Below are 23,086 nucleotides of genomic sequence, written 5' to 3'. Positions count from 1 at the left end.
GCGCGCACGGAGCGGCCCCGCAGCCTCCCGCCCCCGTCCCATCCCTCCCCCTGCATCTCGCTTTAAACCGCAGCTGCTGGAGCCGAACCGCCTGGGCGAGAGCCGCGCTTCCTCCCGCACCCCTCGGCATCCTGGGTAATGTAGTTTGACTTAGCGCTTTTTTCGCCCCCCCATTCCTTCCTTCTCTGCCCCTATTCCTTCTTTTTCTGCCCCATTCTATCTTTTTCTGCCCCTATTCCCTCCTTTTCTGCCCCATTCTTTCTTTTTCTTCCCCATTCCCTCCTTTTCTTCCCCATTCTTTCTTTTTCTTCCCCATTCCCTCCTTTTCTGCCCCATTCTTTCTTTTTTCCCCTATTCCTTCCTTTTCTGCCCCATTCCTTCTTTTTTGCCCCATTCTTTCTTTTTTCCCCTATTCCTTCCTTTTCTGCCCCATTCCTTCTTTTTTGCCCCTATTCCTTCCTTTTCTGCCCCATTTTTTCTTTTTCTTCCCCTATTCCTTCCTTTTCCGCCCCATTCTTTCTTTTTCTGCCCCTATTCCTTCTTTTTCTGCCCCACTCTTTCTTTTTTTGCCCCATTCCTTCTTTTTCTGCCCCATTCTTTATTTTTTGCCCCTATTCCTTCTTTTTCTGCCCCATTCCTTTTTTGCCCCATTCCTTCCTTTTCTGCCCCATTCTTTCTTTTTTCCCTCTATTCCTTCTTTTTCTGCCCCACCCTTTCTCTTTTTTTTTGCCCTTATTCTTTTTTTTGCCTCTATTGTTACTTTTCCTTTCCCCATTCTTTCTTTTTTTTGCCCATATTCTTTCTTTTATTTTGCCCCATTCTTTCTTCTTTTGCCCCATTCCTTTCTTTTCTGCCCCTATTCTTTCTTTTTTTTACCCATATTCTTTCTTTTATTTTGCCTCATTCTTTCTTGGTTTTGCCCCTATTCTTTCCTTTTTTTTTGCTATTCTTTCTTTTTTTTTCCCCCATTCTTTTTTTTGTCCCATTCTTTCTTTTTTTTTTGCCCATTCTATTTTTTTTTTAATTTAACCACAGCGTCTTTCCTCTTGCTTTTTCATATTAAGATTTTCCTAACATAGACTCATAGAATGCCACATTGGAAGGGACTTCAAGGATCATCTGGTCCAACATTTTGAGGTGATCTGTAGTTTAAATGAGATGGCTCAGCACCTTGTCAAGCTGAACCTTAAATGTGGCCCATGCAGAGGAATCCACCCCTTCCATGGAGGGCTGCCCCATCCCTGGAGGTGTTCAAAGCCAGGTTGGATACAGCTTGGAGCAACCGGATCCAGTGGGAGGTGTCCCTGCCCATGGCAGGGGGGTTAGAACCAGATGATCTTTAAGATCCCTTCCAACGCAAACTATTCTATCATTCCCTGGGGAGGTTATTCCAAAGTTTAACTGTTCTCATTGTGAAAAATTTTCTTCTGGAATCCAATTGGAATCTCCCCAGGAGCAACTTGCATCCATTACCCCTTGTCTTTTCCATGTGACTCCCTGTAGAAAGGGAGTCTCCATCCTCTCGGTAGACACCTTTAATGTAAGGGGTAACATGGTAATAAGGTCCCCCCTAAACCTGCTCCTCTCAAAGCTGAACAAACCCAGTTCTCTCAGCCTTACTTCCAAAAGTTTCCTAGTCCTCTATCATCTGAACGGCTCCACTATGGACCCTCTCCCAGCTGGAGCTTGGTTGTTGATTAGATAAAAGGATGATCTCCTCATTTGCAAAACCTGTAGCCTTAGACTGGGTGGGCTGTGGTTTAACCAATCAGAAAGGCAAAGCTTTCCTTAGCAGCAAAGGGTCACTGGAATAGGGGCAGAAGTCTCCGAGGCAGTAATGGCCTGTGGAAAAGTTGTAAAATTCTATTATAGACAATTCTAGGAGTCCCGTTGCTGCTGTTCCTGCTGACCGTCAGCTGAGGAGCTGAATTTCAAGAGCTGAGCACCAGCTGAGGTGCTTGTGTCCAGCTCTCAGGTAAGAGCTGCTCTATGCCAAGCACTACGCAGCGCTCCGGGTGTGAGATTTGTTTCTAAATAGGAAAGTTGGGGCACTGAGAGGTAAAAAAATGCTTTTTTTTTTTTGGTGCTACTTGTAGTATGGTATAGCAGCACAGAGCTAAGTAAATGTCTTTTAGTCCTTCCCACCCCACGCTCGGAGCAAGCTCGATTAGCTCGGCAGCGCCTGGTGTTTCTCAACGCTGTGCACTCGCTATCTGCCCTCCAGCAGGCAGGAGAGACTGGAGCTACTGGGTGATCCCGACAAGCCAATGCCATGGATGAGGGGAGGCAGATTTGCTCTTTTCCACCCTCTTGGCAAGGAGTGGAAAAAACACACTATATTCTATATATATATTCAATATATTCTATATTGAGCAACGAAGCTGGCGAAGGGGCTGGAGAACAAGTCTTATGGGGAGCAGCTGAGAGAGCTGGGGTTGTTTAGCCTGGAGAAGAGGAGGCTGAGGGGAGACCTTATTGCTCTCTATAACTACCTGAAAGGAGGTTGTGGAGAGGATGGAGCTGGGCTCTTCTCCCAAGTGACGGGACAGGACAAGGGGGAATGGCCTGAAGCTCCGCCAGGGGAGGGTCAGGCTGGATATCAGAAAAAAATTCTTCACAGAAAGAGTCATCGGGCACTGGAACAGCTGCCCAGGGAGGGGGTCGAGTCGCCTTCCCTGGAGGTGTTTAAGGAACGGGTGGATGAAGTGCTGAGGGACATGGTTTAGGGAGTGTTAGGAATGGTTGGACTCGATGATCCAGTGGGTCCTTTCCAACCTGGTGATTCTGTGATTCTGTTTTCCTTCTGCACATTTCTTAAAGCTAAGTATTTATTTTAAACTTGCAGTCTCTGTGAAGGGCTCTCCTCTAGTCTTGCAACAGATATAAAAACTAAGAACGCGCTCGTGTTACAAGCAAGGCACTTACTCTCATGCGTAGTGTAAGAAAGAACAAAATGAGCATCTCCAAATGAAATATCCAGTTGCTTCAGCAGCCTCCAGAAGGTGCTGAAATACTTTGACATTTCCAAGACACTTTCACACTTTTCAAACAAGCTTGTCACAGTTTCCCAGAGCATTAGGAATCTGGTGAAACTGCATATTCTGTGACTCGCATTTCACTGAGGCTTCAGCCAGGTCTTGCTTCAACTTGGCTCTCTGACGCTCTGGTCAACTAGGAAATTGCATTATCTCATTCTAATTAAATCTGCTTTTCATCTTCAGCTGGAGTTTTTCGTTGGGCTTTGGTCGTGCCTGTCTCCGTGGCGCTGCTGTGAGTGATTAAGGCATTAGCACGCTCCACCCCGCAGTGGCTGCATTAAGCTGTGTGCAGAGCCGTTCCCATGCCCGAGAGCATGGCGCTCGTTGATGGAATTACTGGAGATGTGAGGCCAAGCTGTGATAAGTAAGAATTAGGATTGTCTGGTGATGCTGAGTTGCTTTTCCTTCTGCTGCTCATTTGATGACCCTGTCGATGGCTCATCCTAGCAGAGCCACGCTGTGTCCCTGCTCTTGCTCCCCTGGCATTGTGGCCTGCGCTGTGTCTCCATGTCCTTCCAGAATGTTTTCCAGCTTTACTGGAAGGCAGGATATCCCCTTTACCATCTGAGCAGCGGCAAATAAAACCAGCCGAGCTGAGGCTGTGCTGTGCTAACGGGCCTGACCGCCCCTGCTCTGTGTGCCCTAAATACTGCAGAATATTATATTTGATTTTCACCAAGCTTTCTTTTTTCACCCTTAGAAGAATCCCATCCAGGAACACCACAGATTTGCTTGCAAGCACTTCGGCTGCAAGCATTGCTTCTTGGCCAGCTGCTGCCAGAGGCTGGAGCATGCCAAAGCCACCAATGAATTGCGGCAAAATGGGATATTGCCATCCATCCCGTCCCACCCGCATCTCCAGCGCGGTCTGCATGGCTGTGGTTCTGCTGCAGCGCACGCGGGCAGGGAGCACAGCCAGGACCAAGCGGACTGGGCGCACGGATCATGCCAGATTTGTCTGTCTGGATTTGGCCGTCTGGGCATTTTCCCAGGTATTCGATGACCTGCACGGATCCAGTGTCAGGCCTGGAATAGGAGCCCTGCTGGAGCAGCAAGCCTGCCTATGGGTTTAGTGGGAATATTTATAAACCCCTGGGGTTGCGGCTGTTCCGTGAGCAGCGCAGCGGGATGGTGCTCGTCATGGTCCCAGTGCAGGGATTGGGGATGTTTTGCTCCCGAGGTTGGTTTCTCCAGCTGGGAGGGGTGGTGGCAACCTGCTTGGTTGCAGGAGGGACCAAATTTCTTTCCTTCCTGCTGCACTTTTGACAGGGATTTTCTAGCCCTGCCTCCATCCCCTTCCCGCTGGGGACACGCTCTGGTGTGCGAGCTCGGATTCCCGTGGGCAGCCCAGGGCTGCTCTGTGTGTAAGGCAGAGAACTTCCCCCATATCGGTGTCAGCAGAAGAGACAGGCGCCAGATTAAATTAACTCCCAGGGCTTTCAAGGTATTTTTTTTTCTTCCCCAGTGACAACTCCTGAGGAACGTGCTCAGCAATAGCTCAGCATCCCTGGCACAGGGTGGGAAGCGGGGAGAGATGAGTCTCTCCAGTTCTCTGGCTCCAGCGCCTTAACCCTCTGCTCACAGGCGTTTGCGAGGAGCCCCGCGTAAGGCAGGAGGAGCAGGGAGGTGATGGCTATAGCTAAGTTAAAGCGGTGACGATGGTTATCTCCGGTTGATGTCAGGTTGGCTGAGGTTTTCCACATGCCTTGGAGCCGGGCAGCGGGATAAGGGCAGGCAGATAGGGATGAGGCGTTGACTTCTGCGATAGTGTGAGAATGCTGCTGTGCAGCCGATGACCAGACGGGAGCTGCTGGGTGTCAGTGATGCGGCAGAATCTGTGCATGCTCCCAGGCTGCCGCAGACCCAAACGGTGTCTGAGCTGAACTGGTTTGAGTTTTATGGGGCTGGGTGAGGGTGCCTGAGAAGAGGATGAGCCCTTCCTCCAGCTAGGATCATCGCTGCAGAGAAGGGATAGGGTCCTGGAGGATACGATACAGAAATAAATTGACCTGTATTATTTTCCTTTGATTCATAACAGTGTAAGCAAAAGGCAGGATTGCTTGGTCAGGCATTGCCCTCACCTCTGGCCAGTCTGTCCATCAGCTGGGCACAGGCTGGGTGCTTAGTTCATCTGAAGGATTTGGAGATCTAGGGATAAAAAGTGTGAAAGAGATGCAATTTTTTTTTCTTATTGTGTTAGAAAGCCAAGAACTGCCTTTCATCCAACACTTTAGCTCTTCAGTGCATTTCGGACAAGACTTTTAAAGATACTAGGGAGCCTGATTCTCAGGGAATAGACTTGCACAAGTACTGACCTCTGTAATGGAACGTTTGTGTAGGCAAATGGCAGTGGCACCAAGAGACGTGGCTGTTCTGCCCCTCAGTGCAATATTCATCTTCTCCACTTCTCAGTCCACAGGGCATTTTCAGCCTATTTGTATTGGAATAATCCCATTTATTGAGCCTGCAGGTGTTACGGAGCCGCAACAGCCCATTGCCCAGGGAAGGCGGTGCGGGTGGATCTGGCTAAGGCTGCAGCCGGCTGTGTCCTTCAGGCAGGAGGAGTTGAGATGAATGGTCTCTCCCAACAATGCTTGAGGCTTAGATCCACACGGCTGCAGTGTAGGGACCGTAGCAAGAAAGTTCAGACCTGTAAACTGTAGCTGAGAGCACAGACGAGGTGTTCTCGAGGGCGTCCCCAGCGCTGGCTATTGGCGGGTGGGAGATGTCTCCGAGGGGTTCACCCCAGCTGCGGTAGGAAACGGGATGGTGGGAGGCTGGTGGCAGCAGTGCACAGACGAAGTGATGGAGCAGAACACACCACGGCAGGAGGGACAGCAGGTTTTCCCTGTCCTCTGCAGGAGGACTCCCCCGGGGGCCTTACATGAGCCTTCTTCCTCCCTGTCCCGCAATGTCCTCTCCCCACGGGCTGGTACCTGTGCTGCTGATCGCATCCGCAGCTCCGGAACACGGGCACTGCCTGTCACCTGCTCTCAGCATGGGATCGGTGATGCTGGATGACACGGCAGAAACGTGTGGTTATTGAGGCCAAGCTCGGCGCTGGATGTAGGGGGATGGGAATTCATCAACGACGCTATGTCTCCTTTCATCAGGGGGCGAGTGATGCTTCTCCGTGGGTCTGGAGAGGGGGCGCGCAATGGAAGTCACTGCAAGGATGCACCTGGACCAGGGAGGGACGATAGGGCTAGTGATGTTTGAAAGCATCCGTACCAGGGACAGCAAGGTGCTCTCTAGGGTGTCCTAGCAGGGGTGGTGCGGAATAAGAAATTGAGATAATACCTGGGGGGAAGGCACCGAGCAACGTCCAGCCTTGGATATGGCAAATCCAGGTGGCACAGCCCACTGTAGGAGCAATACCAGCTGCCGTGGGGAGGGGTGATGCTGTGATCTTCTCCAGCTCGGAGTGACTGAAAGTGAAATGTGACTTGTAGTGCAAAAAAAACTACATTTCCCAGTTTCCCTTGCAGCCCAGGGGAATAAGCAATTGGAAGATTTAAATAGACCAGGCCAGAAGCAACCAACCTTTGGCATGAAGCTTTTCCCTCCTCTTCTTCCAATCTATTGGCTGTTTAACCTTTTTCCCTGGCGCTGGAGTGGCTGCCAAGCCTGGCATTAATTTTCCTTCCAAGCTTGCTAGGCCCATGAAGTAAACAGCCATGTGCATTCCTTACTCTATATTTAACAGCTGCAGTCTGTGCTGGGGGCAACCGCAACAGAGGGGAACCTTTGTAGCTTCCCAAATTCACGGCTCGTGAGGGTGGGAGTGGGGAAAGCTTTCTGCAGGGAGAAGAGGAATTTCTCTCCTTCCCGGTATTTGAAAAGCAGGTTACGTTGGAGAGAGACTGCAATGCCAGCATCCCAGCCGCGGTCCAGGGCAAGAGACAGGAACAATGTCCTCAACAGGGCTGAGTTCCTCTCCCTGAATCAGCCCTTGAAGGGGAACCAGGAGAGCAGGAGCTCCGGCAGAAAGCAGAGCGGCCAGGCTGGGGCAGCTGGTGCCCAGAGCAGCAACCCCAAGGAGCGGAGGCAGTCGCAGCAGCTGCCCGAAGAGGACTGCATGCAGCTCAACCCTTCCTTCAAAGGGATCGCCTTCAATTCCTTGCTGGCCATCGATATCTGCATGTCCAAGAGGCTGGGAGTGTGCGCCAACAGAGCCTCCTCCTGGGGTAGCGCCCGCTCCATGATTAACCTCTTGGGGATAACGGGGCACGGGATCCCCTGGATTGCGGGCACCCTCATCTGCCTGGTGAAGAGCAGCACGCTGGCAGGCCAAGAGGTCCTCATGAATCTTCTTCTAGGTGAGTGGCAAACTTCCCTCCCCATAGGGAAAGCCCAGCCCTGGTCACAAGGGACAGCGGCACGAGGACTCCTCCTCTGCTCCCAGCCACCGACGTGGTGGGGAAGCAGGGGGTGACCTTTAGGGTGAATGCTGCATGTATTGGCTGTCTCGGTGCCTCGTACCATGGGTGATGGATAGAACAAAACGTTGTCTAAGTTGGGATGGAGCAATTCCGGTAGCTGGTGGTGCACACAGAGCAGGGGCAGGTCCTGTACAGGGCAGGGTTGTCCTGCCAGGTCAAGGAAGCCTCTGTGGTGTGAAGGTGGATACAAACAGTGATGTCTTTTATTTAATCTGTGGTCGTCTGCCTTGGTAATTTGATATATGGGGAAAACAAAGATTTTAATCTTTGATATCTGGATCAATTCCTGAGGATACCCTTGAGAAAAAAAGATTCCCATCCCCTCGCTGCCTTCTTGAACAGGCCCTAACTCCATGGACACCGCCATGTGATGGAGTCCTGTCTCCTTCCTTGCTGCAGTTTGAACTCTCTTCCTCTTTTCCCTGAGGACCTTTCTTGCTGCTGTCCCCGTTTCCATGCGCTAATTTGACCCAGAGGCTGTGCAGATGGGCTGGGATCTGTCTCTTCTGCTAATCCTTTCTTGCGCAGTGGTCGGTGTCCACGTTTGTGGAGGCTGGAATGTGTTAGAGGAGTTGCCTTCTTCGTTGAGCTGTGCCCATTGATGTCCCATCAGTGCCCAGGCCAAGCTCTAGGTGTGACTTGCCTTAGATCCTGGCCCCAACCCACCCTTGGCTGTGTCTACCTGAGGACCTCGCTCTTCTCGCTCTTCTCTCTTCAGCATGGGGTCCCTTGAGACCCCGCTGACCCTGCTCTAAAAATGCAGAGGTGCTTCAGAGACCCTTTAGGGTGGACGCAGGGACATTTTATTTCAGAAGCACCTCAGGAAAGAGATGTTTTGTATGCAGGGGCTGACTGTGGGGCGATACAGGCTCTGCAATGTGGCCCAAAGTGTTTTTTCATGAGCTCATCTTTTGGAGAGGGTGAAGATTGCACTGGACTGGCTTGAAAAGCACAGTGGTAGCTGCCTTTTCTCCCCTCTGCCTTTGAAAGAGACTGTCCTCGTGCTGTAACATCTAATGAAGGGAGGGAAGATGCCAGAATAGCATCGGCGTGATGCAGAGCCTGCCGATGTCAGCAGTTCTTCCGGGGGCTCCTTGGTGTGCTGGGTCAACCTCTCACTGAGAAAAGAAGCTCCATTTAAAAGGGCATGAGGATGAAATAGTAGGTGACTAACATCAACCAGCGCAGCTTCCAGATGTCTCTTGACCTGAAAGCCTTTGATGGTTTTGGAGCCTGAAAACCAACCTCTTTGACTTCAAAATACTTGAGATCCATATGAAGAGATAATGCCACCTTTGGCTTAAAAACAAGAAAGTTTTTCTTGCCCTTCTGTTGCCTTGTGAGGAGGCCAAATGCAAAGCCACCTCTGGGTTGTGTTGAAACTTGGAGTTTCAAGTGGTTGCTGGAAGAGCTCAGCCCTACACCACTACGTGCATCTCCAAGGTCTCCTGGGCTGAAATGTGCTGCCTGGGGACAACTCTGGGGGTTTCTAAAGTCTTGTTTCCTTACATAGATGCACTACTCTCATCCATCTTCTCCACCTGCCAAGAAAGAAAATAGTTAAACTGTGTGAAGGACTGGTTTGCAATGTGACTTGAAAGCTCTGCAGGTCTGGCAGCCTCCAAAGAGCTCCACTTTGTCCTCTGAGTAGACAACCCCTGAGTGGTGGGACTAACCAAGGTGCCCTGAGCGTCTCTTGTCAGAGCTTCCTAAGCAGGATGTGTGTCTCTGCTGTGAGCGTGGCCTCGGTTTGATGTTTAAGATTGCAGTCAGGAAGTCTGAATATCCGCGTAGCTGCTGCTGCTGTGATACCTGCATTGCTGCTGGAGGAAGGAGCACGGTGCTGGTGGACCCAGACAGATCCCAGGAGGGGTGGGCTTTCTTGAGTAGATAGGAAGGGTGCACCTGGAGCCCTTGGTCCCTCTCGCTGTTGTTTTCCTGTGGACCAAAACCATCAGGATGTGGTGTAAAGCCCTCCTGCACAGGGACAGATCAAAGGAAAGGGAACCTCCTGGTGGTTCCGTGGTCTCCTGGGAAGAGGGCACTTGGGGTTGTCTATGGCACCCCTTCCTTGCCTTCTCTGGCTCTTCTCCCTTCCCCCTGCTTGCTCAGAGTTTGATCCATCAAGCAGAATTTCTGATGCAGTCTCTGGGCAGGGAGCCAGCCCATCATAGAGCACTTGTTTAGGATTTGCAATCAGGCTTTCAAGGCGAGGAGACAGGAGACTGCTGAAATGGGACTGGGAACCTGGCAGAAGCACCACTGCAGATGGAGGGGGGGCACTTGTGCCTGAGGAGCTCTGAGCAGGAGCTTTGCCAACACACGTGGGAGCATTTCGGGTGAGGGAGTCTGACCCTGGGATGCTCCATCCATCCCAACTGCAGATGTTCATTAGCAACCCCAAGCGATGCTTTCCCTCCGTGTTTGTCATCTGTGATGGAATTTATCGATTCTCCTCATCACAATCTTTTGCAGTAAATGCCAAACAGCCAGAGAAGCGCACTCACAGCCTGTTACTGAAAAGATGGGAGAAAGGAGATATCTGTGCCCACTGTAAAAATCCTTTTGCCAGAATGTGCTTTCAGGAAGACTCCTCTCAGCATTGCCAACCCTGGCTGTTGAGGAGTCTGAAAGAAAGCCTGCACCCCCCAGCTAAATTGAGAAAATTATAAGCGAGGATCCTCCCTTCCCCCCTCCAGTTTTACAGTTCATTTTATTCATCTGCTGGTGTTGGAACTTACAGCACCATTCAAGCTTTCCTTTGAAATCACAAGGTTTTAGAGAAAACTGAGGTGCTTAGAAAATCATTTAAACCTTGCAAACAGGCTTTTTGGGGGAAAATGAATATAAACTTGCCCTGAAATTCCCAGATCTGCTCCAGAACCAGACAGAAACTCCTTTAAACCCTGGGGGAACCACCACCTTGGTTTCTGGTTCTGATGCATCTGGTGAGGATGTGGATCCAAATTTAGTGACTCATTGACTGCAAAGCCAGCAAAGAACATTTGGATCATTGATCTAACCCACGGCAAAATACAGGCTGTGGCACGTCCCTTAATTTATTCCTGTTCAATTTGTTAAGGGGAAAAAACCCAAACACTCAATCCGATGGACAATTACAAGTGAGGGTGAACTTGTCAGAACCATTTCCATTTTACTGCAGTGGTGGGTAGTCTGAAAAGCACCTTGCTGTTAGTTTGGCTCTCCTCTTGCCTCCATCGCGCCTGCATACCCTTGTCTCTTCAGCTGAATAGCTCTTTTTTTTGCCTTTCAATATTTTGGATAGCGCTCAAGTCATTTTTTTTCACCTCCTATTTATTAAGATTAACAGATTGATCTCGTTAGCCTGATGGTCTTTCCAGCTCTGGACACCTTCTTGGTGTGATGCGGGGGGGGAATACGGTCATCTACCCAAAGTGGTCGCTCCAGTGAAGTCCTCCAATTGTGTTTAGGGCCAAATCGCTGCCTGATGCAGTGAACCTTTAGTTTGCTGCAGTGCAGCCACGCGCCTTTGCTGTTGGAGAGTCTCTGCTTGGGTAACCCTTGCACATAAAATACATATCTGTGCTCAGTTTGAAACACCAGCCATTGACTGGGTCTGCTTTGGCTTTCTCAAATAGGTATTCAGACGAGGAGAAGAGCAAACGCTGGTCGTCTTTCAGGCTGCTGGGTCCCCTGGGTCCAGCTGCTGTCTCAGTGACACAGGTCCCAGTCCTCATCCATCACCAGCTGGCTCTGCATCTCGCTTCCGAGGGATGGATTGGCTCTTTGGTGCTGTCACTAAGCATTTATCACCATCACGTAAAGCAGTGCTGCGGGATGTGTCGTCGCGAGCAGCGTGGCGGGCTGGGGATGGGTAGTTTGCCACAGGAGGAGGAAAGGAGGGGAGCCCAGGGTCGCTCCTCCATTCCTGAAGGTCAGCAGGAAGGCAGTTCTTGCTCTCTCCAGCCTTCTCCCTGAATGCTGACCTAGCTTTAGTCTGACCGGGAATCAGGCGGTGATACTCTGAGGCATAGTCCCCTGCAGACATGAGCTGTAAATGTATTTATTTAAAAATATATATATTTATAAGTACGTATATACAGCCAGGATTCTGCAGCCACGTCCTGGCAGCTTCCAAACAAGGCCAGATTGGCAGGAAAGTGGTGGATTGGGAAGGAAAAAGAGCGAGAAATGTCTTCACCGGGTCCCTTGAGACCCCACTGACCTTGCTCTAACGATGCAGAGGTGCTTCAGGTATTGTCATGCTTTTCTTTGGAGACCATGTGGTGAAAATTCAGATAGAACAGCCCTTTGCTGGTAAAGGTCATGGAGTACATGAAATGCCCAGGCAGTACAGGGAAGCTCGTCCTGTCGAGCCTCAGAGCTCAGAAGCCCAGACAGACCCAGCAGAAAGGCCAGGGAGCTGCATGGCAGATGGATCAGTCCGTACGCAACAGAGCTTGCTAAGCCGAGAGCCCTAGAGATGGTTTGGGGTCAGATGTGTCTATTTTTTCCCCTTTAATTTTCCCACTGTGAGGCTGGGCATTTTCTGAGCTAGAGAGGGCAGATGATGTTCCGGCAGGGAAGGGGAGAGCAGCTTGGGGGCTGGCACCTTGCAGGAACCATCCCCTCCCTGTAGAACCTGGCACATGGAGGTTCGGCCGCTCTCCTGCTTCTCTCCCAGCCCTGGCAGTGCCCACTGAGATCTCAGCACATCTGCCCAGTGGGGTGGAAACGTTTAAATATCAGCTAACCCAACATGACTGACCCATGGTAGATGCCCGGCAGAGGGAACAACACAGATGCCCACTCCCTGCATCTGGCATCTAGACACAGGTCCAGCCTGGCATTAAATATTCCTCTCCATCACATCAGGCTGCTAATCTGCCTCTTGTCGTGCCCGGATACAGCAGTTAAAGTCCCTGGTCCTTTGGTGGGTGCTGTCGTCAACCTTCATCCCCTCACAGCTGATGAGCTTTGGCATCTCTGAACAGCAAGCGATGCCCGGCTCTCCCGGCTTCCCTGCCCCCTTCCCTTCCTCGCCTGCTTCCTCTCTAGCACATGTACAGTGCTTGCTGCAGGGCAGGCTTGCAAGTCTGCAATGTCCCTTTAGATAAAGGACAGTCGGGGACAGCCTGGGACCCATTCGGCTGTGACTGGAGCAAGCAGAAGGGATGTTTCCAGGGACTCACTTAGGGTGTCTATCAGATTCCTGGTCTCATCAGCCCCTTCGTACTGGTCAGCGTGGAGGAGCTCAGGTCCTGGCGAGGCGATTGAGGCGATTGGTGCTGAGGATGCTGTGAGCTGTGCACCCCCTGGGGAAACACAGCGAGCTGAGCCCTCACACAGAGCGAGCAGGCGAAATGTTCCAGAGCCTGAACGCAGAGTGAAAGAGAAAAGAAGTGCGAGGGTTGTTGAATGGGAAGAGGGGGAATAAACATGGGAAATGAGTCATCCGTATGTCTGTCACTCTGCGAACAGCTTCCCGGTGCCCCTGCCTGGAGCTCGAAGGGGACGGTGGTTGTTTCGCTCTGGCAGAGCCAGCCCTGCTCGAGAAGCTGAGCAAGGCTCTGGCCCGAAGGGAGATTCGCAGAAATGGGTGAGCGTGTTTGGATCTGATGCGCCTTGACAGGAGCGGTGGTTGGGAGGAGGAAGGTGAAGCGCTGGGCAGCAAGGAGAGTCACTGAGAGGAGCAGCGTGCAGGGAGATTCCATCGGTTATCCCACTCCAGGACATGCTTGGTGGACGATGGGGATGGGAGAGGGCAATCTTTTTCCTCCCTTTGAAAGAAAGCTCTGTGTTTTCACCTGGAATGCAATTCTGGTCTCGCTCTCCATTTCCGTCTATACAGGGATGCTGTCAGACCCAGCTGATCCGAGTCTGATGCACCATGAGCTATGGTGGTGGGAGGCCCTCTGAGCACCGCGGAATCAGTCCCAATTCTTTTTGCCTCTCTGCGTTACTGAAGGCAGTGAGGCATAAACACGAGCCTGAGCAGCGCTGAGTCCCAGTGAGGAGCCCAGCATTTGTGGGCTGGGAGATGCTGTTGGTCATCAGCCCAAGGCAGTTTTCTTCCTCCAGCTCATTCCTCATGCTGCCATCCTGGCTTGTCTATGTTGCGCCGTGTGGTTCTGGGATGCACCGACGTTATCTGCGCTGCTGCCATAGCATACAGGGGTTTTGCAAGCTGGCGGAGCCCTTGTGGGAGGCAGCTGAGGCATCCAGCTCATTTTCCCCATCATCACAACCCTTTCTCACGGCACTCAGCATCTTGCCCGCGTCTGGTCCCCAGGCCATGCAGACCACCAGCAAGGCAGCCCCGCTGATTAATTGATGCTGAGATACAAATTGCCCAGCTCCCAGGGGCCCGGTATTTCCAAGGGGAGAACTCCAGGCAGCCTGTGTTCGCACTCAGGGCTGTTTCTAATCATCTAGGATGTAGCAGGTCTATTTTTAGTTGTTGGGTTTTTTGTTTAATTAATTGCATGAGGCTGCTTTTCACCATTTTCTCACCTCCCTGTGCCCGCTTACCCCACTCTGCTGCTTGTTCAGCCAAAAAATAACCTCCCCACAAAACGCTGCAGTGTCTGATTCATTGGTTCTCCGGCGTGTTGTGCCATATGTGCCTTTTGTCAGCTCTTACACCTAATATCACCACATTTGGGGAAGAAAATGGAGTATAGGAGTTCATTTCCAGAGGAGTGGAGCTCTTCCAGCTGCCACTGACTCCACTGGAGAGAGGGTGGAGAAGCTTTTGAAACCTGCATCTTTCATTAATGTCAACTAGTCAAGGCTGCAAACGGCTCATTTTCCAGGTCAGGGAGCCTACTGCCTGCGGGAGATTTGGGAAGTTCAGAAGCAGTAGGATGGGTCATGTAAGTACAAACAGAAAAAAAAAGAAAAAACAAAATGAATTCTAATTGTGGAGCAGAAGGAGCTGTTTCCTGGGAACAGTGACATTTATCCGGGGTTCACTCCTTAGGGAGGTTGGCTAATCTGGAGAATGCAGGACCTTCAGAGCCAATCTTAGCCCTCCACGTGGCCCCGGCAGCTGTGCTGGGGAGCACATGGCATCTCAGCGGGGCTGGTGTGGCCTCCAGCGCGATGGGGCTCAGGTCAGAGCAGGCTGCGAGCTCTGAAGCGCAGGCAATGCGTTATTGCCAGTTTGTCTCTGCTTTAAAAAGGGGCTGGGGTTGGGCAAAGGGGGGTTTTCTGATGCGCATCCACTCCCACCCTTAGATGCCTCCTGAGCTCATTGAGTAGGTTCATTCTTTGTTCCTTGGGCTTTTACCTCCCCCTTTTCCTGTCCCTGGGTGCTCAGCTGTGGTGCTGGGAGGCTGCGTCCAGCTTGTCACTCTATTTCCGACCCCGATGGCACAGGCTGGGCTCTGGAGAGCTGCCTTGTCTCATCCCAGCAGCCCCACGTGCGTAAAGTCATGTGAATCGTGGCTGCAGGAGCAGATGAGGCCAAGGGCTTTTTTGGCTTTCCCCTTTTCTTTTCCTGCCCCTGGCTGCCCCCAGCACCGCACCCAGGTTGTTTTTCAGCTGGGGTTTTGATAGCATGTTTATGTAAACATCTCAGCTGGAATCTGTCTCCATCCCTGGAGATGCTGCCTGGCTCTGACTTGGGGCAGGAGATGCTCCAAGGGTGCTCACCCCATCCTCAGCCTCTTTCAGCTCCGTAAGGGACAGCAGCAGAGACAGAACCTCCGGTGCTGGGACAGGAAGGACCTTGCAGTGACAGGGGACATCCAACTGTTTCAGCTTCCCTTAAATACGAGCTTTGGGGTTTGGCTTGGTTCTGCTGCGGTGATGTTTTGAGTTCGTCCTTGCGCCCAGCCTGCACAGCGCTCACCTCTCCGCTCGCCCTCGCTCTTAATGGGCTTCTAACATTTGGTGGTGGGAGCAAGGCAGATAAATGTTTTCCTTTTCTTATTAATAGATATAAAACGTCTGCCCAGGGGGCTCACTTTCAGCTCATTTACCGCGCATCTGATGCCAGATGTTGGCTATTTACAATCCCAAGGTGATCTCTGATGCTAAAATTGTCGCAAGCGGACAGGACTTGCTCTTTGGGTTTGTGCTTTAAGGTAGTGATAGACCTTAACAGAGCTTTTTATGATCTGATGGTTTCGCAGTGGAAATCTGAAGGATTGTTTCCCTTAAAGGCCATGTCAAATGGGGAATTCTGGATCTTTTTCAGAAAAGTGTGAAAGGGACGATGGGCAAGAGCTACTCTTTCCTTCACTCTTTTAAATCCAATGCTACCTGGATTTCACAGCCAGCGCTGCCCCTGTTTGAAATCCAATACCACATGGATCTGTGGGGAAAGCACAATTTAAAAATGCTTAAAATTAAAATTTGGGGCTCCTGGCATCTCACCCCTCGACCGGGTGATGCTCTGCCACCCTTGCAACGACTCTGACAGCCCCGTCAGCGTTGTGTGCGCGCAGGCTGGTAAATGAGCTGCAGGCTCCCTTCCGCGGTCTCTCCTGGGGCTTCCATCCTCTCGGCCTAAAGGATGTGCACATCTCTGCGTTAGGGACAGGGGAAGGGCAGAGATGCCGATTTGCAGGTGGCTGGGGCTGTGCTGGCAGCCTCAAGGCAACCCCTTCAGTAGCCCACAAGCACCTTTCTGAGGGCAGAGACATCCACCCAAAGCTGGAACCCACCAGGGATACCCAGGAGAAAATTAACTCTTCGTGCATCGTGCCGGCACAGATGTGCTCGCTTGAAGATTTGGTTTGCGTGAAGGGGGGAAAAAAAGCAAGTGAGGCGAAATCCCAGCGGATATGTAGGTCAAGGAATTGTCAAGGGAATAAGACCTGGGCTGGGGCTGCTGAGTGACGGCACCGTCTGTATCTGTTTCAGAAGGATGGGCTGTTGGCAGCGCTGTCGGCAGCGGCGCTTCGTGCTGATTCACTCTGGCAGCGCCTGGCAGCAGCAGCAGGAGAGGAAAGCAGGGGCGCAGCGCGGCTCCCCAGGGCTTTGCAGATGCTCTGCTGTGACCCAGAGCTGGGACGAGAGCTGGGACCCCCCCGTGCCTCGGGGGCTGAGGCAGGGCAGGCTGCTGGGGCTGCTTCATAAATAAGTTTCTTCATGGAAGGAACAGAAAGTGCAGGAGGAAGTGACAGAAAAAGCACCAGGCGGAGTCGTCTTTGGTTGTTTCTTTTTTTTTTTTTCTTTTAACAGCAAATTGACCCCCAGTTTTAATGCTGTCGTGCCTTCAGTTCTTGAAATGTAGGCAAACGAGGCTTTCCGCTTTCTGCGCATCACTTGATGAAAATCCAACCTAGCAGCACTGAAGGCCCCTTTTATTCATCTTCTGAATGAAAGGATTAATAAAACAGCTCTTTGGCTTGTTCTCCGTGCTCTGAACACCTCTATGCACACTCGCCTGCATCCCTTGAGTTGCCCTGACATCACCTTGGACTGGAAAAAAAGTCTTCAAAGTGCAAAATACTGATGGGCAATGGTGACCACTACGCGTTGCTAAAGCACGCAACGTTCGTGCTACTCATCTATGGGCAGGTTTGGTGGGCAGTGGTCTGTATGGAACACCATGGGAGAGACACTGGGGATCCTTTGGGATGTCCAAACTGGTTCATGAGTCGTGGCTGGGCTGCTCAGCGGTGCAATAAGCTGCTGATTTCAGCAGGAGCAGCTTGGGCCAGAGTCTTCTCTTGGTAGCACTGGTGCATCATCTCTCTGAAATGAATGCATGGGCTTCTGAGATTGCATCCCAGAGCTTCAGCTCTCACCCAACTCTTGTCCTGGGTGAGATGGGCCTGACAGACCCTTCCCAAAGTGATGCTGGGGGTGTTTGTGCAGAGGTGGGTGAGCGGAGCAGGAGGAGCTGCCTGTGTCTGATGTGCCATCTCACTTCCCATCCTTGCCACCACTGCCACGCTCCCATCCATCCTCCTGAAACTGTGTCAGCTCTCAAGGAATGGTCTTTATTGGGGCCCGGGAACTAGGCAACCAGCCCCTCGCATTCCTGCCCAGGGACCAGGCGCTGCTCATGGTGGAATATATATCCTTCTCATTGCTGTGAGGAGCTGAAATCAGCACTCTTACTAATTAGGAGGTCTGGGAAAAAGCAGATGAGGGGATTAAAGAAATAGAAAATTGATGCTAGGAAACAGAAATGATGGCTTTTGGCTGGGGCAATGGGGGTGCAATGAAGAGGAGGATGATGAAGACAAGTGCTGATGCGTTTCACTCTCAAAGCAGTTAAAGAAAAAAGGTGATTTGGTGTTGACACCTATGGCAAACCCCCTTTTTCTTAATTGTATGGCTTTTGCCTTGGCTCAATGTCTCTTAATGCTCTTTTCTTGGTGAAATCTGCCAGTGCAGTGCGGTCGTGCTGGCTGGGTTTGGGCAGGAGGGACGTGGTGGCATGGGAGAGGACAAGTAACAACACCAGAAAGTGCTACAGGGCACTTTTCTTCCCACTGACTGGTCACTGCAGCCTGGTCACCCTGGTACAGAGCCACCCCAGGCAAGGACAAGTCCTTGCTGCATGAGGTTTCCAAAGCATGGGGTGGAGGACAGAAACAGAGACACCCAGTCTGGTGGTTTGAGGGCCAAAAGCCTTTTAATTTTAACTTTGCCAGTTGCTTTCTTCCTCCCCAGGGAAGTCACTTGCCTCTGTGGTTTGGATTTCTCCTCTGTGAGATGGTACTAATGGTACTTGCCTTCTCCGTGGGTGAACAGGGAGGGTTAATTAACATTTGGGTGGTGATCTGAGGATGAGGGTGATTGCGTGCAGCAGAACCATGGGCATCTGGCTGGAGATGAACCCAAGCCTTTATTAAAAGACAGCTACAATATTTGAATGTTCTGCCTTGAAAATTACCCTCAGCTCTGCTTCTGTCTCTGACCTTTCCCTCCTCGTCTCTCCTTTTGTAGCCTTGCTCCTGGACATCATGAGCGTGGCTGGTTTGCAGAAGCTGGCCAAGCGGAAGGGCCCATATGATGTCAACCCTGGCTTGTTGGACTACCTGACCATGGACACCTACGCGTTTCCAGCTGGGCATGCCAGCCGAGCAGCCATGCTCTCCAAGTTCTTCCTCAACCACCTGGTCTTGGCCATCCCTCTCCGGATCCTGCTGGTCCTCTGGGCCTTCTGCGTAGGCTTTTCTCGCGTCATGATCGGACGGCACCACATCACAGATGTTCTGTCCGGCTTTGTTTTTGGCTATTTACAGTTCAGGCTGGTGGAGTTGATATGGATGTCTTCCAACACGTGTCAGATGTTGATATCCATCTGGTGAACATGGGGGACTTGTCGCCTTTCCACTGGAAACTAGCAGATACTTTGTCTCTGTCCCAGTATTTTCTACGTGTTGTTTGTTGGAAGCAGTTGTAACTTCCATGAGTAGTGGCGTTTTTAAATGTTGCTTCCCCACCTGAAAAACAAGTTTCTTGCAATGGATTTGGTTTTAGCACTCAAGAGCCATACCTCTGTTTTGGCCATATTCTCAACTGTATTTGGACAGCAACCTAATTAAGCTTTACGGGTGAGAGAAATAAACCTGCCTAGTTTGGGTGGTTCACGTCGGCACCTTACTATGTCCTCAGGATGGGCAGCGCCTGAGAGCTTCCTGAGAACACATTCGTTAACTTTTTGGAGGCTAAATGATTTTGGCCACAAGAGCTTTTTCTTTTTGTAAGCCTGGCAGTTGCGTCTTGTACAGAGTCAGGACACTGCCGGCACTTCAAAGATAATAAATAATCGTAATAATCCTGCCCTGTTTGGTTCTTATCACAAGGGAAGGGGTAAAAGCCACTTCTGTGTAGCTTTGAGATAGGTGTTCAACTTGGAGCAGGTCCTGCAGTTTTGCTGACCGAGGGGATGCAAACAATCACTTAAATGGTTTGCTTTGGATGAGTTGGACCTGGATGGGTGTTCAGGGCACTAAAAGGGAGCGTGTTGAATCCTGTCTCTCATCTGCTGCTCAAAACTCTGATCTGTGAGGGTGCATGTGGGTTTTTTTGGTCTGGTAAAAGACAAATACAAGTTGCCCATTTTCCTGCTAGTCAGGAGTAACTGAATCACGGTGATTTCACAAAGCAGGTCTAGGTGCACGACAAAGGGTCTTTTTCTGTCTCTCGATACCCAGGATTTTATGATTATGCCAAATGACACTGTAGATAGGAGTTGCCCAGGTAAGTCTTTTACAGCAGTGACTGCTTTCTGGTAGACCCAGCGATGTCGGTGAGCTAGAAGAGGGCAGGGAGGCAGGACTGCCCGTACCCCTGCCTCTGCTCACTTGGTTCTAACCTTGTTACAGAGGGAAATACTGACCGTTTCTGTCTCTCACACCATGTGAAATGAGGAGAGCACTCCTGACCTTCCTTGATTGCAAGGCTGAGTTGATTGATATCTGTGAACCAGTCTGAGATAACAGAGTGTAGTTTGATGCCCAGACATGGTGCCGTTGTTTTCTATTACTGACGAGAGGCCACCTTGAAACCTGGCTGATCTTTATCCAGGTGATGGCCGAGCTTGTCATAGTTTCTCTGGAATGGATTACCCCTTACAACTGTATAGGAAAATCCTGTATTTTGCACAGAACCTTCCAGTTCTCTGTGGTTTCTCTGTCATTAGAAGAGAGTTTGATGTTTGGCTGGTGATGTGCACTACTAGACTCGGCCTCAGCACCTTCCCTGGTTGGATGTATCCTGCAAAATGAAGCGATCCTGTCATTCCTGTCCTCCTGTCTATCCCAAATGAGAAAAATGCACCTGGATTGCAAGGCCAGGGAGCAACCAGATGGGTCTTGTGCTCTCATCTCTCCCTGCATGTTGGGGAGCTTCCTCCTACAGGGGCTGCTGGTGAGAAGGCATTCAGATAATGACTGTTGCAAGCAGCTAACATTTGTTGCTCTTTGATAATATTAGAAGAAGCTAAACAGAAAATCTATCCTTGTCATGCATCTCCAGCTGGGATGTCAGCACAGAGCCCTGGGAGCCACTGCCTTCCTGTGTTGCCTGCTCCGAGGCTGGAGCAGAAGCGTGATAAGGAGGGCTACCATGTCCTTTAGAGACAAGCCTCCCACGTTGCTCCTGGGGTGGGCTGTGTGAGATCCCTCAGGAAGGGCTGTCACGAAGTGTATTCAGGAAAGGGGAGAGCTCTGGATCTTGCCGGTTATCCCCGCGGGCTGACGGGTGTGTGCAGCAGGGGGGTGGTTGGCACTGCCCCGCTCTCCTCCTGCTGCTTGTTTAAATGGGGGCTGCTGGTGGGAGCAGAGATGTGCTACTACGCCTGGCCTCCATCAGGGTTTTTCTTTGCCAGCCTCCTTCTCCTGCAAAGACTTATGCCAATAAGAGAGCTACAGTGCTTTTTCTTCCAGGCATTATTACACTTGACAGCGTTTATCCTCACCTCTGTGAAGGATGGGGGCACATTACCGCAGCTCGGATGGTGTGTGCATGCACCCGTGTGTAGTTGGAGATGGTGGGGGCCTGAAGGGGCAGGGAGCAGGGGAAGGCTTTGCCCTGATTGCTTTGTGGGAAGCTCTCACTCCGTAGCTCTAAGTTTTCTTTAACTTTTGTAAATAGGCTGGATGCATCTACAGCCACATCTCTAGGTCCAGGTGTTGCACATGCATTGTCGTTTTCTAGTGGATCCAAGATGGCTTTTGAGGAGTTACTCTTGGTGTTTCTTGGTGTCGTCAGAAGAGCATGACCCGGAGAAGCTGCCACTGTGGTGAGTTACTTCAGCTGAGCTGGTCTTATGCCAGCACACGGTTGCAAAGTGAGACAGGAGGGTAGGGAGAGGTGAGTCGGGGCTTGCAGGATGGGGCTTGCTCCCACACAGGGTTTCTTCTGGAAACCTTCCTCCTTGGCACCTCCACAGACTGTGCCCTTTTGCTCCCCCAGGCCTTCAATACCCAGAGAGAGGGAGCCCTGGCACTCACGTGCTTGCTGCAGGGAGGGTTTGGGGGGGACCCCCCCACGTTGAGTGCCAATCTGAGCACAGAGGCACCAGGAAAGCCTTGGCAGAGCCCGACCTCAGCCATGCCTGGTCCTGCCGGCGAGGTGACTAGCATGGCACCATGCAGCATCTCTTGTCCCTCTCTCCCAGCTGCCTGCCAAGCCGAAGGTACCGCTCAGAAACAACCAGCATCGCTGCTACGAAAACCGTCTTCTGTCTCTATAGCAACAGTGCGGGATGGTGGGTACCGCTGTGGGGCTGCCTGGCCCGTGTCCCACGTCTCTGCCCATCCCTGTCTCCCAACAAGCAGGACAGAGCTGTGCCTGGGTTACCTGTTCCCTGCTGGGGGAGACAGGAGCCCCCCAGCCCCATGGACCCCGGGTGGGGAGCGGTGCCAGGACAGCCCAGCTCTTCCACCAACAAGGTGCAATCTGTGGGCACTGTCCCCAGCTCTCGGTTTGAGTAACACCATCCTGTCCATCACACTATGGGCTGTGCCAGGGAGCCAGGAGACAGCACAGGGGGGGATTCAGCCTCCAGTGCTGCACCCGCAGACATCCAGAGCTGGATCCCGAGTGTTTTGGCTTGGAAGCAAGGAGGACACAGCAGCACAAGGGAATGCCCCTGGGCTTCAGGCTTTAGATTTGTGCAGATCCCACCTGCCTTCCAGCCCTCAGTCGCTACCTGTGAGGGGTGTGGATGTTGTGCACCTGTCCCTAAAGCCCTGCAGCCCCTCAGAGGGTTTTCGAGTGATGGAGCTGAGTCTCGTCCTCAGCGGTGCTGCTGGACCGTGGGCTCCCGTGTGATGTGTTGGAGGCACTGCCTGATTGTTCTCTCCACTGGCCTCATGTTTAACAGTGGCTGTAAGAAGACCCAGTGGATCTTGCAAATGCCTTTTACTTGTAAGCCAGTGGCTGAGGCCGGTAATTTTTATCCCTCATTCTCTACTCCTCCGGAACCGATGCTGGTGCTCAGGCAGAGCTTTCACCTTGGCTGTCCCAGGTGAGCTGGTGCAGGATGCCGGGGCTGCTCCGTGCAGATGCCAACAATGGGAATGTGGCTGTGAGGAAGCAAAAGGCCAAATGGTTTGAGCTCCTTCAGGATTGCCCAGGAATGTGTTTTCCTTGAACATTCAGGTTCCTGAACTCAGCCATTCTGGGCTTAGCGTGAGGCTAAGAGGAAGAGTGGTCATTCCCAAGCCAGGACACTCCTCCCTACCCCTGACTGGGGCATCGTCTGCCTTTCAGTTCGTCTAACAGATGAATTAAGATGCCTTAGAGGACACAAGGGCAGCGCGTGGGTTTGGGGGCTACTGCCATCAGCACTGCCCACGTCCAGGCAAGCCAGGAGACTCCCAGGCTGCGGTGGCAGTGATTTCATTTGTGATTCTGCTGCATACAGTGAAAGGCCCCTCCTCCCATCGCCCTAATGCTGATTATGCTCAGCAGCAAAAAGAGATTTTCATTTAATTTTTTTTTTTTTTTTTTTCAAAAAGGGTGCTGGAACAAGTAGCAAAGCTGGATTATATCTTTGGGCATATGTGGGAATCACGGCTGGGGTGTTTATTTTCCCCCCGCCCCCAAGCTAAGCTGGTGCTTTATTCGGACAAGCTGTTTTGTACATTTGTAGCTGGGACTGTGCTGAAATGAAGGTGAGAAAAAACCCTTCCCACATCAGGGCTG

The 23,086-nt window shown here is 51.5% G+C and overlaps 1 protein-coding gene across 1 annotated transcript; it reads left to right on the top strand.

The window, feature by feature from the left end:
* The first annotated feature begins 8 nt into the window (after positions 1–8).
* PLPP7 (phospholipid phosphatase 7 (inactive)) lies at positions 9–19,199 on the top strand. Its single transcript, XM_054083966.1, has 4 exons — positions 9–135; positions 3,222–3,402; positions 6,885–7,357; positions 18,374–19,199. Exons 2-4 carry the CDS (start codon positions 3,341–3,343, stop codon positions 18,736–18,738), a joined length of 900 nt encoding a protein of 299 aa, XP_053939941.1. The 5' UTR covers positions 9–135; positions 3,222–3,340; the 3' UTR covers positions 18,739–19,199.
* Positions 19,200–23,086: the final 3,887 nt, after the last annotated feature.

This window comes from Cuculus canorus, chromosome 19 (assembly GCF_017976375.1).
Source record: "Cuculus canorus isolate bCucCan1 chromosome 19, bCucCan1.pri, whole genome shotgun sequence".
Taxonomy (NCBI): domain Eukaryota; kingdom Metazoa; phylum Chordata; class Aves; order Cuculiformes; family Cuculidae; genus Cuculus; species Cuculus canorus.
This window is presented reverse-complemented; position numbering and strand designations above follow the sequence as displayed.

Bases quoted from the DNA above. Each gene is read 5' to 3' on its own strand.
- PLPP7 (XM_054083966.1), top strand. From the start codon at position 3,341: ATGCCCGAGAGCATGGCGCTCGTTGATGGAATTACTGGAGATGTGAGG. The intron at 3,403-6,884 runs GTAAGAATTAGG...TTTGAAAAGCAG, and splicing joins GTGAGGCCAAGCTGTGATAA to GTTACGTTGGAGAGAGACTG. The intron at 7,358-18,373 runs GTGAGTGGCAAA...CTCCTTTTGTAG, and splicing joins CCTCATGAATCTTCTTCTAG to CCTTGCTCCTGGACATCATG.